This window comes from Aotus nancymaae, unplaced genomic scaffold, assembly GCF_030222135.1.
Source record: "Aotus nancymaae isolate 86718 unplaced genomic scaffold, 86718_ANA_hifiasm-v0.15.2.pri h1tg000025l, whole genome shotgun sequence".
In the NCBI taxonomy this organism is placed as follows: domain Eukaryota; kingdom Metazoa; phylum Chordata; class Mammalia; order Primates; family Aotidae; genus Aotus; species Aotus nancymaae.
In genome coordinates, this window is record NW_026988438.1 from 40077069 (window position 1) to 40099731 (window position 22663).

The window sequence follows — 22663 nt, forward strand, 5'->3', positions numbered from 1 at the left end:
CTCATATGGCAAAAGATATTCTGGGGAATATCCTAGGGATTTCAGGTTTGTTTTTTTTTTGATAATATAATGAACATTCCTGTGTATCTCTTTGAGGCACATTTGCAGAGTTCTTACTAGAACAAATATCTAGGATTGGAATTGTTGGGTACTAAGCTGTAAACATATTTCCCACACAATGCCAGATTAACTTCCAGCTGGTTGCACATACTGACACTTCCACTACAAGTATAGAGTCTTTCCCTTTGTTGCACATATTTGTCAATAATTGGTGTTGCTAGACTAAAACGTTCGCAAATTTGGAAGGTGAAAATTGTGTTTCATGGGGTTTCATTTTGCATTTTCCTATTTACCAATGAGATTGATCATATTTCCATATATCTAGGGGCCATTTGTGTTTCCAGTTTTTGAGAAATGTTTGTTCAGAGAATTAAAAAAAAAAATTCTATAGTGTTGTTTTGTTTATTGATTTGTGGGAATCTTTGATATATTTCAGAATCCAATTATTTTTTCCTTTTTCAGTCATATGCAATAAAAATAAATTATCCCAGTTTTGCATTGTGTTTTTAACTAATGGTAAATGATGTCTTTTGATATATAGGATGTTTCATTATAAGGTGCGGTTTTATGCATATCCTAAAAATAGGATATGCATATTGCATAAATGTGTGCACCTTAAGAAATTCTCTTTCCCAGAAAGCATAAAGGCAATCTCTGGACTATCTTTAAAATTTTAAAGTTTTTTTTCACTTTTGGGTTTATTAATCCTTTGGCATTTATTTTTTGTTCACAGAATGAGATAGTGATCAATGTAATTTTTTTTTTAGCATGCACAACCAATGGCAACATCACTGTTTAATGAATAATCTACCATTTCCACACCACTCTGCATGACCACCTGTGCCATATACCAATCCTTCATATAAGGATAGGTCTGGTTCTGGAATATCTATTCTATATCTTTCATCTATTTGTGTTCTACTTCCATGTTGTCTTAGGACCTATTTAAAATAAATGCTGATATCTGATAGGTAGTGCATATTACTTCTGTAGTGCTTTTCTTCTGAATTATCTTGAATATTAGCTCTTTGCTTTTCCATATAAATATTAAAATAGCTTACAAAGTTATTGTTGCTGTATATGTTGTTAAACACAATATGCTTCAAAACAATACACTGTATGCAATAAATATATATGAATTTACCTACTAGGAAATAAATAAAATTTTAAAAATTCAAAAAGAAGTAACAAATACACAAATGAATTACGTGCAATTTTTCTTGGAACTGCATTGAATGTATACAATGATTTAGGGGAGAATTTTTAGTTTGTGATATTTAGTCCTCCAATCACCCAACTGGAATCGTTTATTTACTGAGTTTTCAATTTACTATTTTTTTGTTATCCTTGGGATTCTCATTAATTACTTTATATGGGATCAGTAATGCATTTCCAGATTTGGTTATTGGTATTAATCCAAATCTAAGCATTTTTATTTATTTATTTATTTATTGCATTTTATTGAGCATTTTTTAGTGGAGTGATAATACATAGTTTAGTATATCTAGTCCAGTATCCTACCAGGAGTAGAAGATTATTTATACAGAGGATTTTCACATGCAATTCTTTATAGAAATATGTATGATGTCTTCCAGTTTATTTTCTCTGCCAACATGTATATGCATGCTTACAAAAAATATGGATCTATTTACTTTATAGGTGGAAAAATGTTAATCAGTGAAAGAAAACATTTTTGGTCAGGAGGAATTACACAAAGTAGGTCTGAAGGAAATTTGGCTGACATGGAAGCTGGAAAACTCTCAGAAAGTTGCAATATTACAGGTACAGAAATGTATAACTGTTGTGATTTGTCCATGTAAGTACATGAAATTCATCACCAATAACTGTTGGAGATCTACCACTGAAAATACTTTGGAAGATAAAAGAATTATAAAATCTTGTTTTTATCATATGAATTGTTAAAAAGATGTGCAAAATAAAATAGCACAGCCAACGGATTATGGTAGCTATTATAAAAACAAAAACATTGCTAATAAATGAGGGTTATATGCCATAACTATAATGAATTTGGGGGTTAAAAAGTCTCTCTGAAAGTTGATCAACCTAGGAAATCTTCATGGTGCATCAAAAAGCTGACCCGATTCTCAGAGGAAAAGTGAGTTTAAAGAGAGTTAGTGGCAACTGTATTAGAGAAAAATGTGAATGTAACAGAAATGTCACCTTTATTTTTCAAAATGCATCTTCTAATTTTTTTTTTTCCTCGAGAAGGAGTCTTGCTTTGTCACCCAGGCTGGAGTGCAGTGGCACGATCTTGGCTCACTGCAGTTTCCGCCTCCTGGGTTTAAGTGATTCTCTTGCCTCAGCCTGGCTAATGTGTATTTTTAGTAGAAACAGAGTTTCACCATCTTGGTCAGGTTAGTCTCGAACTCCTGACCTTGTGATCTGCCTGCCTCAGCCTCCCAAAGTGCTGGGATTACAGACATGAGCCACCATGCCTGGCCTGCATCTTCTAATTTTTTAGCATATAAGACTTAAAAACATTCCTATCAAGATAATAGTTCTATATATATTAAACCAAAAAAATTCTGACAGTTGGCTTAAATTCTTTTTTCAATAGAACTGAAAATTCAGCCTGTCTCTAAAAGCAGCACTAGCTTCACAAAGTCCACAGAGTCTTTACAATTATTTACTAAGAAATGACCAAGTATGAGTTGCTCTATACACACAAAAATGGCTTCAATGTTGTGGGATATCTAAAAATTCTTATAATAGAAATGTAAATATTTCATGCTACGAATTCTTAAGACACTTACTTTCCAAAGTAATAATGCTTCAATTTCTAGTGGTAAAATTGTTATTTGTCATTGAAAGCTTGAGTGCAATGAATTCCTTTGTTTGATAAAATACATGGTGGTCTAATTTTTCAATGTTCATTTTATGAATTCATTTTCCTGAAAAATTTCAATGTTATTAACATTTATCAATACAAAGTTATTTCAGAATTATCTAATAAATTAATGACTTTCTAATTTAGCATGTTGTTTTAAAAATTATTTTAAATGTTGACAGATGTATTTGATATTTTCTACATATTGAATATTTTCTGAAAAGGAAAACATTAAGTTAATATTTTGGATGTAATGAGACCAACTATTCAATGTTTAGAAAAATATGGATTATTCTACTTGACTAGAAATTTGCTTTTATAAGCACGATACATTAAATAATAAAGTACAAGCACATGCTAGTCTAATTCATTTTCAAGAAAATGTGTTAAAAATATTATTACATCGTATTAAATATTTACTTGTTTAGTTTATAAATTGTGATATCTTAAAATAACATTACATATGTTCAAAAAATAACCTGGTAGAGAAAATATTCTTTTCTTGTTACATACAAATTTGACCAAATTTGACACAGTTTCTGTGTTAGCTAGTAGACTAGAGATCAGAAAGAAAAATGAAAGTAAGTCCTGAATTTTTAAGCTATGAGAAAAATTAATCTTGATTATAACTCAGAATGCCACTTTATCTTTGTTTTGCTTTGTTTTTCTTTAAATAACAAGGATGCCAGGACTCAGGCTTGCTTCACAATTGGCCAGATGCTTTCACCCTTCATGATAATAATGGTTCCAAAGTTACAAATCCATTCTGGAATGAACTGTCTGCTTCTAATCCATTTTTGGATGATATATCTCAGCTAAGAAATAATGGAAAGAGAAATAATATTTCCATCTTAAAGGAAGATCCTTTTCTTTTCTTTAGAGAAATAGAAAATGAAAATTCTTTTGATTCCTCAGGTGATGAACTTGATGTGCATCAGTTACTTAGGAAGTCTTCCTCAAGAAAATCTGGAAGATCTAAAAGTGTTTCAGAACTTCTGGGCATTTTAGACGATACAGCATATGCCCATCAGAATATACATAACTCTGACCAGATCCTACTACAAGACTTAGAATGGCTTAAAAATGACCGAGAAGCTTATAAAATGGCTTGGTTAAGTCAACGCCAGCTGGCCCGCTCCTGCCTTGATTTGAATACAATTAGTCAGAGCCCTGGATGGGCCCAAACACAACTTGCAGAGATCACCGTAGCTTGTAAAGTAAACCATCAAGGAGGGTCGATACAACTACCTGAATCAGACATCACTGTTCATGTGCCCCAAGGTCATGTGGCTGTGGGAGAATTCCAAGAAGTGTCTCTAAGGGCTTTCCTTGATCCGCCACAAATGCTTAACCATGATCTTTCATGCACTGTCAGTCCACTGTTGGAAATCATGTTAGGCAACCTCAATACAATGGAGGCCCTTTTGCTGGAGATGAAAATTGGGGCTAAAGTGAGAAAGGATCCTTTCAGCCAAGTCATGACAGAAATGGTTTGCTTACACAGCTTGGATAAAGAAGGCCCTTTTAAAGTGTTAAACAACTGCTATATTTACAAAGACACCATCCAAGTCAAGCTAATCGACTTGAGTCAGGTGATGTATCTAGTGGTTGCTGCACAAGCTAAAGCTCTTCAGTCACCAACTGCCACCATTTGGGATTATATCCACAAAACCACCTCAATTGGAATTTATGGACCCAAATATATCCATCCCAGTTTTACTGTTGTTTTCACAGTTTGTGGACACAGTTATATGCCAGGAAAGCTTACAATTTCTGATATTAAGCGGGGTGGAAAAAACGTATCTCCAGCTGTATTTCAGCTCTGGGGGAAGCATTCATTTTTACTTGACAAGCCACAAGATTTAAGCATTTCTGTTTTTTCCTGTGATTCTGATTTTAAAGTAAAGACAGAAAGAGAAAGAAAAGAAATTAAACAAAAGCAGTTGGAAGCAGGTGAAGTAGTTCGTCAACAATTTTTATTTTCTTTAGCTGAGCACAGAGAAATGCACTTGTTTGTTTTTTGTGTTCAGGTGGAGTCTCTCAGTGGTGAAACAGTTGCGCAGTTCTCTGTCACTACCCCTGATCCAGCCCGAAACCTAAAAAGGCTCTCTAATCTGCCAAGCTATTTGGAGAAGAAGGAGGAAATCAAGTCTGCTCCTTTATTACCAAAAATGCTTGTTAAATATCCCACATTTCAAGATAAAACATTGAACTTTACCAAGTATGGGGTAACCCTGAAAGCCGTGCTAAGACAAAGCAAGATTGACTACTTACTTGAATATTTCAAAGGGGACTCGATAGCTCTCCTCAGGGAGGGGAAGGTAAAAGCTATTGGGCAGTCCAAAGTGAAAGAGTGGTATGTGGGAGTCCTCAGAGGTAAGATTGGACTTGTACACTGCAAAAATGTCAAGGTGATTCCAAAGGAGCAAGTAATGTTTACATCAGATGGTGTCTTTACAACCAGAAATCTTCTTGAACAAATTGCCCTGCCTTTGAAAAAACTGACTTATATCTATTCAGTTGTATTGACCTTGGTGTCAGAGAAAGTTTATGACTGGAAAGTTTTAGCTGATGTCCTGGGTTACTCACATCTGTCACTGGAAGATTTTGATCAAATCCAAGTAGACAAAGAATCAGAAAAAGTTTCTTATGTTATAAAGAAGTTAAAGGAAGATTGCCACACAGATAGAAATACGAGGAAGTTTCTGTATGAACTTATTGTGGTGAGTATTGCTTGATCATAGTAATGAATTGCTATAGAGAATTTTATTAACTTGATGATATTTATAACCACACGTGAGAGGAGAAATATTTAAAAATTCAACAGTCTTAAATACATTGAAGACACGTTATAGCAAATATAGTTTTTCCTACATGATCGTAAAACTGGTTTCTTAAATTTGAGATTCAATTGTGATTTCTCCAAGAAAGAGGCCTCTGAAAATCATATTTTAAAAGAAAATTAAAGGTACTTACTGTTTGTACTAGGCTTAACAGTTCAGATACGACTTTTCAAATATCTAGACAGCTGTTAACGTACCAGAGAGGCTCCATAACATGAAAGTAGATAAGAGCAAACTAAAGAAATTAAAGAAGACTAACTTGACCATTGTTTGTTAGAGATCTACTTTTCAGTGTGTGGGTTTTTTTGTTTATTTGTTTGTTTGTTTTGAGACAAAGTCTGGCTCTGTCACCCAGTCTGAAGTGTAGTGGCATGATCATGACTTACTGCAGTTTCAACCTCCAGGGCTCAGCTGCAGCTACCCAAGTAACAGACTATAAGCATGTGCCACCATGCCTGGCTATTTTTTTTTTTTTTTAGGAATGGAGGTCTCACTATGTCACCCAAGATGCTCTTGAACTCCTGGCCTCAAGCGATCTTCCCACCTTGGCCTCCCAAAGTGCTGAAATTACAGCCATAAGCCACCACACCTGGCTTTTTCTTTTATAAATGTATTATCGATGTCCTTCATTTTAGCAATTTAATATCCTGATGTATGCAATGCACTACAGTCCAAACAATGATGTTAGTAATTCTCATCTTAATCCTCATGTTTTAATAGGACTCTTAGGGTCAAATTCTTTAGCGTAGTAGTCAACCCAGTGGAAGGCTCAGTGGAGAATTACAAAGTACTTTTTATCTTTAAAGTAGAAATTCAAACTTTTATAAAAATAAAAAAAATCAAGAGCATATTTCTAAAAATGGTTAAAAGATGAGTGTAAAAATAATAGTGATTGTTAATACTTCTCTAGTGCTTCCTGTGTATTTGTCACTGTGCTGAACACTTTATATACCTTATCTCATTTAGCCATTAATAATAACTCTATGGGGTAATATAGTTAGTGTCTTCGCCTTATAGATGGAGGAAATCAAGTCTTTGGAAGTGAGGCAATTTGCCCAGGTCCTACAGTTGCCTATTCTTATAGATGGGATTGAATATTTTTTGCCTCCAAAATCATGCTTAAAGCCACTATGCCTTCATGAAACAAAGTAATGTGTGTGTGTATAAAAATGTTTGTGTAAGTACTGTATATATGTAGGTGTATGTATTAAATAGCTCTATAATTGTGAAAGGCTGGTGCCCAGTAGAAGGTAAATAAAATTATATAGGCAGGTTCATGCAAAGGAGCAAAGTTTTAATCAAGATGCAAAAGAAATAGAAAGTATTTGGAGAAAAAATTTAATCCATGGCATTGACAATGATTCATTCATATAATAAATAAGTATATATAACATTATCTCTTTCAATATTTTTTATGATTCTACAGTGATTCTTACAGGAGTTGAAATTCAAAAGCTCCAATACCCACTTGCTAAGTTGATAGATTTTTTATGGTGTGCTGCATTCTTATCTCACCTGAGCCATTCAGAACTATTAGAGACTGAATTGCAGACGCTGCTCTACCTGGTGGAAACTGCATATGCATTTTGTAATAGCTCATTAACTCTCATAGCTTATGTTCAATATTCACCTGCAAAGACTTGAATTAGAAAATCAATTTCTTTTGTTCTTTTAGTGGCCTCAAAAAGTTGTAATGACCAAATGGTCTAAAAGTTCAAGCCTGATCATACCTGTACTCTTTGGGGTATGTTAATTATCAGAGTGCCTCGAGTGGCTAACTAAACAATCCAGTAGAGAGTCCATTCAAGTGGGGAGTTTCTAAATCTTAGTGGAGGTGTCAGGATTTCTGTATGAAAGGGCTCAGGCCTGGTTCTCTGACTGGCAGGTGATGGAGCATGGGTTATAGAGTTGTCTCTTGAAACTTTATTTGCATAATAAATATACATTTTTCTCGGATTGTATATTAATTTGGTGTGGCAGGAAGAGACATGATAAGCTGAAAAAGATTGTGGGATCCAAACCCTTTAGTGATCTCTCAACGTTGACACTGGCTGTCCTTATATACTTGACAGTCTCTAAAGCACTTCAGCATCCAATTTGATTTTCACAATGATTATGGAGGTTTAGACAAAGTGGAATTAACACTATATCCATTTTAAAAATCATTCAAGAGATACTGAGATACTGTATGATGCATCTAAAGACTTATACTATGTGGAGCTAAGTTTTAAACTCATGTTTTGTGACTCCAAGCACAGATCTTTTCCCTAAAACAAGAAACTGGAATATAAAGTGGTAACCCCACTCCACAGTTTCCTAAAAGTGCTTTCACAGGCCTGCTGGCTCAGTATTGTTTCTCACTGAGGCTATAACTCTTCAGTATCAAGGTATGGATCCGTTTATGTATCAAATCCATGGGTAGTCTTTCTAATTGCATACTTCCAGAGAAATGAACATGTTATCAACTTTAATAGTTGCCTTACTTTCTTACTCATTTTTACTTATTGTTTCATATTGCTAGATAAGGCTCCAAAGTGCCATTAAATAATGAGGGACTACCAAGCATGCTTACCGTAGTTCCCTCTTATCCACAGTTTCACTTTCTGTGGTTCTGGTTACCTACCATTAACCATGATTTACAAATAGGTAAGAACAGTGCAATAAGGTATTTTGAGAGAGAGGGGCCACATTCACATAACTTTTAGAGTATATAACTATAATTGTTATATTTTATTATTAGTTATTTTTGTTAATCTCTTACTGTGCCTAATTTACAAATTAAACTTTTCCAGGTGTGTATGTATAGGAAAAAGCACAGTGTATATAAAATTTGGCACTATCTGCAGTTTCAGGCACCCACTGGGCGGTCTTGAAATGTTTCCTGGATAAAGAGGAACTACTGTATTTGCTCATTTGAACAAAGAAGAAATATAGATATAATTCCATATTTTAAAAATGGTACTCAAGGCAAAGTACAAACTTGTAGACTTGTTTGAAACCTGCATGGTTAGCTGAGAGTCTGATGGTTTTCTATTTTGCATTGTAGAAGACTAAATGTTTTGTCTTTAATACCTCATAGTTTATGTTTAACACCATTATATTGGTGACGAGGGAGAGTATTTTTAATAAGTTTATATATATATTTAAACTTATAAACATCAATAGCTTTGTTCAAAGTTGAAGGAGTGTCTCTTTTTTTTTTAAGCACCAGGCATGATTCTGGGAAGTGTTAAGTCATATTTTGGTGAAAGTAGAATAATATTTACCACCAGTCCCACACACTTTAGAGAAATTCTTGTAGCCAATCCTCTGGTAGAGCAAGGCATTATTTCTCTTGAGTAAATAATCAACCATAGATTGATAAATTATAGACTACTGGAACTTCAGAGTAATGTTGGAAGTATGTAATTTAACTTCCTGTTTTCACAATTAAAGATGCCAAGATGCACATTAGTTAAGTGGTTTATCCAAGATCCTATAATTAGCCGCTGAATTAGTTCTAAATCTCCCCTAACTCTGGCTTAGTTATGTCCACTGTAGTTTGCTTGTAGAATTTGCTTAAATGTAGATCAACTTCTTGAGCTTTAGAAAGCTCAATTATATGTGTAGTGAAGAAAAGGACTCTCATTTCTAGAATATGTAATAAAAACTCCAAGTTATAGAGAAAAAAGCCCAAGTTAGTTGCTTTTAATTGTGACACGTAATTGTGGCTGCAGGCTCTTCTGAAAATGGATTGCCAAGGATTAGCAGCACGTCTCACCCAAGAAGCTGCTGTTCTGACTTCAGCTGTCAAGCTTGGAAAAGGCTGGAGGGAACTAGCTGAAAAGTTAGCACAACTCACAAAGCAACAAATAGAGGCATATGAAATTCCTCATCGAGGAAATGCTGGAGATGTTGCTGTTGAGGTAAGATTTTTGTTTGTCTAATTCAATAGTGAGAAGTTGCAGACCAAGTAACACTAATGTAATCAAACCCATACCACATTCATGGATTCAATGGGGAAATGTCCAAGCTGATCCACTAACTAAATCACTGCCCAGGTAACTCATCAATACTATCTGAAATATACACACACAGACTTTATAAAAGGCATTGGAAGACTTTAAAATGTTAATGTTTCTTCTTTTAGATTTCATATTATGATGGCCTCTGATCAATGAATTAATTGATCAAATTGGGCCAGTAAGTGGGCAGGGCTATAGGAACTCGAGTCTAAAACAGGTAAATTTTGAAGGTAGGAGACAGGATCAAGTCAGGGCAACAGAGGAAAATAATATGCATTTATAGGCCTCAGGCATAGACTTAGTCACTTGCGATAACTAATGCTCAGTGACAAGAAGCATTAAGAAAGTGGATGTAGAGCCACTGGTGATGAGAGATAGAGACCTAAGACCTTCATTATCTCCTTCACAATGTTGCCTGCAGTAACTACAGACATCAATTGCAGAATGACAGCACTTAGCACAAAGTAAATATTTACCATGAAAATATTGTTTTTATCAAAACGAATGCATGCTGTTAGACACGAGTCAAATAAGTATTTTCTCCAGATTACCATAAAGAACTGTGAGTCCATTTTTATTGAATTAAATAAAAACATTCCAGTGAGGGGCACATGTAAAATATTCTGTATCTTTCTCTCAAATGAATATAAGCATTTTTTTAGGAAATATTATCTCTCTTATTAGAGATGATTCGATGAGGGCAGAAGCTATTTTCTCCACTTTGTTTTTGGCATACAGCTGGGTATTCATTTGTGGAGAAAATTTTCTTACATTGATGCAACCATTCCAGTTGGGTGAACAGGGCAAAGCCACCTTTGCGTGAAAAGTAGAATGAATACAAGTCAGCTGAATTCCAGCAGCTGCAGTGGAAGTGTCAGCACACTGGTTTCTGAGTTCCTGCAGACTGGCTCTCCAGCCACGACTTCTCTAAAATAAGACTCTTTAGCCAGGAGCAACCAGGGACTGAGAATATCTTTCCCCTCAGAGACTACATTTATCTCCATAAATTTAGACAGGCATTATAGCCTGTAAATAAGCATAATATAGCATTCGGTGCAGTATACAAAATGGACTCACGTGTTTACAGAATGAGATGAAAGATAGGAAGCCTTTAAGAAGGAAAAAAATATTATGAAGGATATGCTCTTCTGATTAGGACATTTCAGTTAACTGATTAAAAAGTTACCTAATTGAAAGCCGGACCTTTTTTTCCTAATAAGATTCTGTTGTGAAAGAGTTTTGTTGAGAGTTATTTATCAGAGTTATTTATTATGTCAGCCTCCGTAAGCATCTGGCTTCTCTCTAATTGTGGTTGTTTATAGTTTGTCTTCCCCTAAATCTTGATGGAGGCCTGCAAACCACCTACTTTTCCATTATTTACTTGTGCACAGCCCAAATCATAAATGACTAAGTCTTTGCCTGAGGCTGATAAACACTCAGAAGCAGAAAGGAAAGCCCCTAGGTGTCTATGATAGTTCAACTTATTGTGATTAATTCTAATAGTCATCTCTCTGATTCATGTTATTAAATACTTAGAAAAATCCACGGTGTATTGGCCTAAGGTCATTCCAAATAATCTACAGGAATCTTACCTATGAGGTCACTTATCTAATGGGTAACTATATGCTAATTTCCAGCCTCCTAAGAAATAGCTGTATAATTTTTCTCTTTAAGAGGAGATTCTTAAATATGATCAATTTACGAGTCAAGTAGTTGATTTCAAAACACACTGTTATTAGTTCTGGGTAGTGGGTGTGGAGGGAGGGAAGTGCATTGAGGCAGGGAGATAATTGAGTCTAGCAGTTGCTGGGCTGCCTTTTTTCCTGTATCTCATTTCCTCAGAGAGCACACACTCCAAAAATTGCCCTCTATGTGTGGCAATGCCTGCAGCTGGGCTTTCACTTACTTTTTCTCCTTTAACTGCTTTCTCTTCCCTTTGTTCTATTTTTATTGTATCTTGTGGAGAGTTTTCTGGCCCTGACTTTGTGACAGGTACTGTTCTGAAAATATTACAGCAATTAATTTAATCCTTTCCACAAAAACTTATGGGGCAGACACTAATATCTAAGATTACAGAGAGGATTAGTAACTTGCTTAAACATACACAGCTGGAAAGTCATGGAACCATGATTAGAGCACATACGTTTGACTTCAGAGTTCATGACTTTAACCATTACACTCTGTCCATCACTGTTTAATACGGTGACCAAGCTGCAGAGTCAGAAGGTGCAATCAGGGTTAAGCAACTCATTTTATTTTTTATTTTTCTTTTTTCAACCCATGTAAACTAGCCATCATTCTATCAAAATTTGCCTCAATATTAAATATTTACCAAGCCTCAAGCTGCTTAAAGAATGAAGTATATTAATACTATATTTGTCAGATTTTCTGAATACCTTAACCGTTTCTTATTTTTTCTAAGTTAAAGAAAAAGCTTCTGTTTGGAAACTTTTGAGAGTGTCACTTTTTAAATTAACCACCTCCTCAAGTTAAATTTCAAGAAATATTACTCATCTTCTCTAATGACATGGTAATTGCTACATAAAAGCAAAACTGTAAAGTTTGGATCTGATTATAAGCAAAATGTGTTTTTCAGACTATTTCTTTCAGAGAAAATACAGTTATGCTCTACAAAGATGTCACTATTGCCAAGGTTTTTCCACAAAAGTTAGTGAAAACTTATTGGAGTTTTCTGAATATATTTAGAGCTTTAATTTTTAAAAAAATAAACCAATAGAATATTACAAAAATAGCTCACTTTTTACAAGTTGGATTTGACAAGGGGATATGCTGGGGATTCAGTGATAAGAAATTCACCAGCCTAAATTGGGTGCTCTTCATTTAACCTTCTAGGGATGGATACCACAAGTTATAATAATCTTTCTATGACTCCCTCATCAGCACCCTTGCTTAACAATATAGATTATGCCATTTTTATCTTGTTTAATAAGGACACATATTTGCCAAAGACACTAAAGTTTCATTTCCATTCTTTTTTTTTTTTTCCTTGGAGACTGAGTCTGGCTCTGTCACCCAGGCTGGAGTGCAATGGGATAACCTCGGTTCTCTGCAAACTCCACCTCCCAGGTTCAAGCGATTCTTCTACCTAAGCCTGCTGAGTAGCTGGGATTACAGGCGCATGCCACCACACGTGGCTGATTTTTTTACTTTTAGTAGAGACAGGGTTTCACCATGTTGGCCAGGCTGGTCTTGAACTCCTGACTTTAGGTGATCCACGTGCCTCAGCCTCCTAAATTGCTGAGATTATAGGCGTGACCCACTGCGCTGGCCTCACTTCCTTTCTTAAACTACCTTTGCCCACTGGGCTCTACCTCAACCACAGGCACTAATAGTTCTGTTGAGAATAGTTTTTTATCTGACCTGCCAGAATAGGCCACTCAACCAGTGGAAGCCAGTGAAGTCAATGTTCCTAATGATAACTTTTTTCATCTCAGAAACTACTCATCTGTAGAGAGTCATAATTGGGAAGATGTATTTTCAGTCTTTTTGTAGTCACCATAGATCAACATAGATCTCATTTTCTTTCATATCTTGTAGTCACAACCTGTTACTCCTCATTTTCTGACTGGTTGCTGGAGAGTTCAAAGTACTTTGTTACAAGTCTAGATTAAAAATGGGAAAGTTGTGGATTTTCCAGCAGTTTTATTTATTTTCTATAAGTGAATGAAAGATTCCACATGGAATTTTTTTCCACTTGTTTAATATCTTATATCTGTGTCCTAGCCTTCAGTATTTAATTCATACATATACTTAACACTTATTCTGGGTCTGTCAGTTCTGAACATTGGTTTAGGAGCCATAAAAAAAACACGAAAAATGATTATTTTCCTCTTAAAAGCCAAGTTTTATTTTGGCCTGGCAATTGGGATAAAATGTTAATATTTGCATTATAATACTTCTTTAAAGTATATGATTAGATGGCAATGGCAATAGTTTTAACTTACCAGGTGTTCATTGTCAACTAGTCATTATGAGTATTTTCTTTACAGTATCTCTATTATTTTAATACACTTTGTAAGGAAGACATTGTAGCCATCTGCTTTTTACATTTACACAAACTGAAGGGTGAATATATTTGTGTAGTTTTTCAAGTTACATGGTTATTAACTGCAAGTACTTAGATCTGACTTCACTTTGTCTTATATGAAGTCCTAACCACTATATTATACTAATGATAAGCCCTTTCAAAATTAACTTATTTAAAAAATATCAAAGTGGTGAGAAGCAATTAGGAGATACAGCCTAGCTTTGAAGGATGGGTGGCCTTTGAGTAATCAGAGAAGAATAGAAGTAGATTTCAGTGCTTCTAAATATCGGTGAGCTCTAGAGACTACTGAGAAGATGTGGCCTGGAGGGGAGATTTTATCTTAATAATTACTGGGTGATGTGGTCAGGTACATATGTTGGTATCAGTGGAGGAGAGTCTTCAATGACTACTAGAGCATAGAGGTTAAGATTCCTTTTTGGACTTCTGTTCCACCTCTACCATCTATTAGCCCTAAAGTCTTGGGCAAATTACTTTCCTGGGAATCTATTTTGTGTGTCTGTAAAGTAAGGAGAATAATACAATCTTACTCATTGGATGTTTAGAAGATCGAATGCGATATTAAATGTGTAATATTTGGGACAATGTTTTGCATATTATAATCAATAAATACATATTTATTAATGAAGAGGAAGAGGAAAAGCTGAATTTGACAACTGTGTAACATTTAGTGATTTTTGGAAGATAGAATAAAATACAGTGTTTTTTCAGTAATATGACTGAGAGTGTCTATAGGAAGAATGTAAGGAAAAAGTTAGCCATGATTTCAAGGTTTTTTGTCTGAGAAACTGGCAGAATAGCAATGCATGGAAAAAAATGAGAAAACGTCTTGGCTGATAAACTTCTTTCTTTTGGGCTTAACAACATTTAATTTTCCTTGGAAACTCTCTTGCAAAAGTTAAAGGAAATTTCCGTGGACTATATGGTTTTCTGGCTTACGTGGCAACTTCTGGATTCTGCTGTAATACAGGGATGTTGAATTATCAAGTTCGTTATCGGGGCCTGGTTCAGTTCTAGCCTTGGTACTTAATTCTTCTGTTTGCTGTTCTTTTGCGGTGAGAAATATATTTATAATTTCTTAGAAGGGAAAAGTATTATATGGAAATTCATATACCAGTTGTAAAGTGTATATAGAATGATATCTCAAATCTTCATTGTTTGAACTGGAGATTTGGCACAGTGATGTTATTTAGATTACCATAATAGTTTGTACAATTTTATACATGTTACAACCTTTCATTTCAAAAAGATATTCCATTTTCTGGGGAATGAGGTAATAAAATAAAGATAGCACAGGGAAATATTTGGGGTAACACACTGTATTTCTATGATCTTTAATTTAATTTTATAATGTACACTGAAAATCAAATAGAAATAACAAGCATATTAAGTTAAACATTATTAAGAACATTTAAAATGGCTTTAAAGACACTGTTTAACTTTGGTTTTAGGTTTTCTTTTTCAAGCTTTAGTACTAGGGAACATAAACAATAAGAAATTTCAGAAAACCAAAATCCAGCTATGTGTAAGACTTAAATCAGCCTTTGTTAGAACTGCTTAATAATGAAATAAAGTTGTGGCAATACTTTAGTAAAATGGCCCTGGATTATAGCTAGGTTACCTGGGTTCTTTTCCTGGATAGTTGACTGTGATTTTGTTACTTAACTTTAAACTCAACTAGAATTAGCCTTAATTGAGTACTTAGTGTATGCTGGAAATATTTACATCCATTCCTTTGTATACTTAGCAATGCTTTTATGGCATTGGGTACACCTTTTTTTCTTACTTGCTAGAAGGGCAAAGCAAGGGCCTGAAGAAAGTTTATAGCTTACCTAAGATCCTGGAGCTAGTAAAGCAAGAGTCTAGATTGAAACCAAGATGTGTGCCTCTAAATCCAGAGCTCTCGACACTATATTTTTCTCATTTGTTTTAATGTTTACACTAAAAAATTAAATTGGAGAAGTCCAGTTTCTTTAAACTCTGATGTTTAGTTGTCTCCATGAATATATGTTTTTGGCAGGGGTGTGGGTGGCAGTGATGATAAGGAGTCAATGAGTAATCCTCCCAACTAGGAATTGATAAGAATGGCTTTACAGCAGGTTTTCCTACAGTGTTTGACTGTTTAAGCAGATGCACTAACTAGCAAGAAATAGGTCCTCTATCTTCCTCTGGCTCATGCTTACCCACTGAAATTCCAAGTGGTTATTCTCACCCAAACTTAGCTAGTTGTCCCCAACCAGCCTTTTTTAACAGAATCTCATATCAAGTTTTAACCAAGCAGCATCTCCCTCGTGAGGACATAGGGGCCCTCTGATGTTAGCCTCTCTTCTCTTCTGAAGACAACAGCAATCTTACCTTCAAAAATATTTATGGACTTACTAATTATAGGTGATGATAAAGCTTACCTGAATGTTGTAAATGATGTACTGAGAATAGAACACATGTAATAATCATTAAGAAGGCAAACTTGCCTTAATACTTCTTCAGCTGATGGTACTGAAAATGAAATGTTGTTCCTGTAAGTTTATGAGAAAAGTCAGTGGATGATTAATCCTTTCATGTGGCAAAATGTAATTATCCAAAAGTAGTTAAAACCAATTCCATTCTTTATGCTGTTCATGTTTTATAAGCTAAAAAAAAGACATAGACTGCTAGGCTCAAATCTGAATTTCTTTTATTCCTGTTGCTTTTCATTATCTAGTGCATTATCTAATGAGTCTTATTGGCTTCTGGGAATAAGCATTCTAAATCTGGAAAACTATATGTTTTTTGTTTTTATTCCTATTTCATTTCTTTTGGTATCCCACTTATTGCTTTTTATTGCTCCATTACTTCTTACTTTGTCTTCTAACACTGAAAAGATAACCTAAGACACACTCCTTCCACACAAAAGCTGGAACTTTGGAAAACTGCTCAACTTCATATGTTAAGTACTTATGCTGCTGTACTTTTTATAAGGAGAAAACACATCGATGAAAAGAACAACTATGTGCTTTTATCAGCCTCATGCTTCCTATTCAAGAATGAAACTACAACATCATGAAGTTACCATTAAAAATCTAAGAATAGAGATGTAAGAATGCAGTCTATGTATTAAAGATTTGTGATAGAAACGAAAAGGCTGAGAGAATTTATGAGGTTAAGAATAATTTAACAACTGAAAGGCAAACCCTCAGGAGCATGCATTCCTTTGGATTTCTTGAACACAAGTGCAGAGTTTCTGCATATCTTTTCTTAATTGTAACATTGAGCAAGAGAGGAAGAACTATTTTTAAAACGCAGAATAGATACAAGACAACATAAATCTGGCTGTCTGAGATCTTGACTGTCTGCAACTCCTTCTAGCCTTTGGAGGATTAAACTTAGGTCAGCCCGGAAAGAAAATTATTTATTCTACCCATTTTATTCTTTCAAACATTTCCAGAAAAGATGACTTCATTTTCTTTGTAATTTATTACAAAATGTAGAAACTTACGTGACCTTACTGGGTAGGTATTTTAGGGCATAATAATGTACACAAATTACCTCTTATGTCTCTTCCTTGGATAACATATATTTACTTTGTAAGAAAACTAGAATGAAATGAGATAATAAGAAATGCAGAGAAAAAAAGCATCTTTAGGACTTGTGTCCAAATGTTCATATATCTATTCCACAAAGGACAAACAAACAACTGATTGTCCTATTTACTCTATTGATGAAACCCAGCCTATTAATCAGGTTTTGTTATAGCAAAGCTCAAATAGAATCACCTGGCAGAGATTTACTTATTAAGGGAAAACATAGTTCCCCAAATTTAATATTTTTTACCAGTGTATTAAGTACATACATTTCTTCTCAATTCCTCATGATACTTGCCCCTCTAATTTTGTGCCCTAACTTCATAATGATTTTAACATCCTTTCGTATTTATGTTTCTGCCAAGGAAGTTAACCTTTCTTCTTGGGTGCTTTACATATGCTACCTCTTTAATTCTCATTAACCTTAAATTATCCATATGGCAAAGTTAAGATTCAAAACCAAATCTCCTTGCCATCATAAAATATTACATTTTAAAGACTCAAAAATTTTTTTAAATACCTCTATTTTCTACTGCTGCTTGTTCTGTTTCTCTCTCTCTTCCTTTGACACTTAAATTTGAGATGTCACCCATTTGTTCTGTGTCTCCCATTTCTTTTATACCTGCTCGTACCTGTTGTATGCCCCCTACTATTCTCTTTAAACTGCCTTCTCCAAGTTACCAAAGGCCTGCTAATTTCCAAAATCCTGGATTTGCCAAGTTTTTATTTATGTTCCCACCTTGTTGATGTTACAGGTAGCAGTGGAGGTAAGAGAAAAGGGGAGTCCTTAGTGTCACACTGGCATATGTTAAACAACCCGCCCTGCAAAGGGAAAGACCCTAACTTATAGCTTTTGTTAATTTTCTTAGTGTAACTATTCCGATCATACATCATTGTAACCTGCCATTGTGATGTCACTGAACATGGAGTTGGGAGGATACGAGGGAGCTTGTGTGAGCTGGCTCCAGCAAGCCAGTGCGTGTCCTCCTTGGGATGTTATTATACTTCTTGGCTTTTGCAAGAGGAAGCATGTAATTCACTTTCTTTCTCTTTGACTCCAGCTTCTCCCCAACCTTTTATTACTTTTATTTCTTTCTTGTAGCCACTAATCACTGACTTAGTTGAGAAATAAATTTTGCATCCCTTTATTCTCTTTCTTGGCATTTTTTTCTACTCTCATGTGTTTCACCATGCCTGTAGCACAAGTGATGTTAAACCCTTTTCTGTCCTCTCAAGGTCATCTCCCCATTCCAATTTTAATTTTTTATCAGATACCCTCCCTTTTGCTTGATGCTTAGTAGGGCAGAAAATAAGCTCCTTAGCTTGCCCTTGCCCAAAAAATAAGTACTTTCATTCCTGTCCTATTAAAAAGCATTAAATGCAAACTACATGCCAGTACTTCATGAGGTACTTTGAACACAAAACTCGGGAATCATTATCCACATTTCACAGATTAAAAAAATCCAAAGCTGGGATAACTTGATTAGTTTATCAAACTGACCTCTCAAATAGGCAACAGAGCTCAGATGTAAACACAGGACTCTGACACCCAAACCTATCTTTCTTTCCTTTATGGCATCATGCCTCTCAGTTAGTGGAACAATCATGTTTTCCTCACATGGATTTAAAATATGCAAGTAATTTTTGAGTTTTTCTGTTATGATTACATCCTATCTATTTTACCCATTTTGCCAGTGTTTGTGCAAGTATCTATCTCCTTCCTATGCTGGAAACTTCTAAAAGCAAGAGTCATGCAATATTCATCATTTCATTTCTTACTGTAACAAACTTTATTGTAGTAGAACGTACTCAATAAACCTTGATTTGATAAGTGAAATAATTAGTTAATGAAAAATGATAATATCAAATATTTTCCTTGTATTTGTGTTATAAAAGTGTTTCTCTATCATCATTGTTGAGAGCTACCAATGATTTTGTAAATAGAAGATGAAATTTTGTACTAAATGAACATTCAAGTTTAATTTGCTGCAATGAGGAAGAAAAATGGAATGCAAAATACGCTCATATTTTAGAGTAGATCATAAAGTTTAGCAACACCCTGTTGTTTTCAGCCCAATGCTTTTGTACCCATTTCTAGCCAGATTATGGTTTATGCTCTGGGGAATCTCAAATCGGTTTAGGGCAATATTCCCGCTTGCATTTCAGACAAATTCAGGAGATACTTGGAAAGTCTTTACACCTTCAAAAGTCTTAATTAGGGCCTACAACTCAGTAATGTACCCAAATTTCTCTGATTTGAAAGAGCTGTTGGCATTACTCTGTTGTTAGTACAAATTGCTAAATGTGAGGACGTCATGTGGTGTTCTGCGTAAGTGTGTGAGTAGATGTGTCATCAGACCTTTCCTGAATCTGTAGTTTCTATTTTTTGCATCACCTGGGGTATTTCCTGCCCTCAACAGCATGGAGAAGCTGCTTCTTCAGTGAGTGTGCCTAAGGACTTTTCTATACATAGCAATTCACAGTGCTACAGCAAGACAGGGGATAGATACAGAGCTTTTCTACCCATGAAAGTAGGTGGGACCATTTGGGCTGCTTCTGTGGTCTATGTAAGTATTTGAATCTGTAGGGTAGTGGACAATCCTAAAACTACCCATTTATAATTCTTGAGATGTCTGTTTTCTGCGATGCTTTATGCTATTCTATGCCATCCCCTTTTTACAGAAATGTTTTAAGTTGTTGTTTATCATAAAATATCTTCAAATATATCATTTATCAGACTTGGTCACTAAGAGACTTAGAACGGTCTTAGAAGCCTTTAGCTATAAACACCATTATTTTAAAAAATACATGACAACTTGAACCAGTTAGTTGATCATCAGGGACTTTTAAGTGAATTCAAGGTAGAATCTTTGACTCAGAGATTTTACAGACAGAATATACTCACTACAGAATAATCTATTTGTTTAGTGATTCTTTGCAATTGAGCAGTGACAACCAAGATTGAGTTTGACAGAAAGGTTCTATTATTATATCTCAACTGATATTCCATTGTTGAGAAAGTGGTAGCAATTGTACTTTGAAAAGTTTGGTTTCAATGCAAATCTTCAGAAATATAGATGAGAGGATAAGTCATTCACATTCTATCAATCATAGAAGATAAAATTGTTGGTGCAGTTGGTGAGGGTAAAACTTATATACAAAAATCTGAGATGATTTTTGCTGCTGCATCATATACTGATATGGTATAACTTTGATAATTGTCTTTTATTCTCTACCTTGCAAAAATTAAGCTTTGTCAAGAGAGACAAGAAAATAGGTGTTTATGGCTTCCCAGGAATGCCAATTTGGACAAATAACATCAAATTATCCTTAGAACCTTTTATGTGGATTGAATAAAAACATAATGGAACTCCTTATTTAGGTCTTTAAGTCTTTTAACTTTAAAATTAGGCTATATGAGAATATTGAAGGATGGTGAAAGTTATATGTCAAGGCATTAGTTCGTGTGGTATTACTAAACTGTGACGGAGGTTCTGCTTTAAAAGGGCATTCTGCACAATGTTTAGCTCAGAGTCTATATTCCTACATTTTGCAGTTGATAGAATCATAACCAAATTAGTTCAGCAAACCCCTCCAATATAAGTAAATAATAAAGTTTATTTTTCAAATATTCCAATTATAAATGTGGGATTCATTTTGTTGTTTTCAAAGAGAAAATTTATTTTAAGCTGTTGTTTGTGTGAGGTGTGTGTGTGTGTGTGTGTGTGTGTGTGTGTGTACTCTACAATTTGTCTTGTTTGCCTTTGTCTCTATTCTCTCCCTAGCCTGGTTGCCTTGGTTACCATTACATACCTGCTTGTATGTGAAGTTTCTCTTTGACGTACATTTATTTCTATGGAAACAATGACATCATTGGTATGGGTAGGTGCTTAGGAACAGCAAAAAGAAGCAGCATTGAATATTGGTTTTTCTTTAGGTTATAAAATGTATAATTAAAGAAATATTTTAAATTAGAGAGCTATATCTTGCTTTCATTTTGACTTGATTATGAAACTACATTTTTGCTAGTTTATAGACTTGATCAAGTAAAATGATTTAAAATGTTAAATATGCTGTTTAGCTCCTTATATGATATTTGGTGTCATAAAACCCACCACAGAGAGGTGTAACAATAAAAATTATTACTTTAACCTTAAAAGTCTCTCAAATAGTAAAAAGGTTATCTCAATAACATTTATTATCATCCACAAACTATGCAAGGAATTTTATACTCACATTAAGGCAACAGCAATGTATAGATGATGAATCAAGGGAAATAAGCCCCCACTTGTAGTTATTATTTTAAAAATCTCTAGTTTTAAAAACACAGGGATATAACAGGAAACTTGGTAGTTATTAAACCATATTTTCTATGATATCAAATAAGTCCATGTATAATTGGTATTTCATTTTCTTTTAAGTCTTAAGAGGCTTTTTACATCTTTTTTTTAAAAAGTCTATTTTCCTCTCATCTCAACTTCCACACTACTCTAGTCTATTTTTTTTCTTTATAGATGATGTGGAAACCTGCCTATGATTTTCTCTATACCTGGAGTGCTCACTATGGAAATAACCACAGAGACATGTTACAAGACCTTCAATCAGCTTTGGACAGAATGAAAAACCCTGTGACCAAACACTGGAGAGAATTAACTGGAGCTTTAATACTAGTAAATTCCTTAGAGGTTTTGAGAGTAACTGCATTCTCCACTTCTGAGGAAGTATAGAAATAAAGGGTGTGTTTCTGATGGGAGGGGAAATAGGTGAAAATGTAATGCTGTGTGTGTGTATGTGTGTGTGTGTGTGTGTGTGTGTGTGTCTAAGAAAGAATCTCAGAAAGGCATTATATTAATTTTCTTCATGTTCAAAAACAACTTTTTTTCTGATGAAAGCACGGCCTAATATGATAACCAAGATGGGTTTTATCCTCAAATATGTATTTTTGTGTATGTTTCAAATACAAATATTAGGTTGCTTTGTTCTTATAAAGGAAAGATAAAAGAAAAATGCCCTCTCTCTATTTCAGTGTTATGTTTAGTTTCCTAAGTTAAAGCTGTTTGAATAATTACATCACACAGATACCTGGATAAACTGGAGGCTATCAACATGAACCGGGCAGTGTTCCCAGGAAGCAGGTAGAAAGAGAAGCAAGCACACACCCTGTGGCCAGTCACGGCTGCATGCTTTCCAGACCTCCCCTCCTCAATTCATCAGTGGGGATAGCCAGCATCACCTCTATTTTTCGCGTGGAGAAACTAAGGACTGGAGAGAATGTCTGAGGC

At 34.7% G+C, this 22663-nt stretch overlaps 1 protein-coding gene across 1 annotated transcript in view; it reads left to right on the top strand.

The window, feature by feature from the left end:
- Positions 1-22401, top strand: part of MACC1 (MET transcriptional regulator MACC1) — a 79901-nt gene extending 57500 nt beyond the window's left edge. The window contains exons 2-5 of the mRNA XM_012437627.2: positions 1720-1842; positions 3590-5631; positions 9468-9656; positions 21896-22401. Coding sequence (XP_012293050.2) covers positions 1728-1842; positions 3590-5631; positions 9468-9656; positions 21896-22108 — 2559 coding nt within the window. The 5' untranslated portion in view covers positions 1720-1727 and the 3' untranslated portion in view covers positions 22109-22401. The remainder of the gene's footprint in view (positions 1-1719; positions 1843-3589; positions 5632-9467; positions 9657-21895) is intronic.
- Positions 22402-22663: the final 262 nt, after the last annotated feature.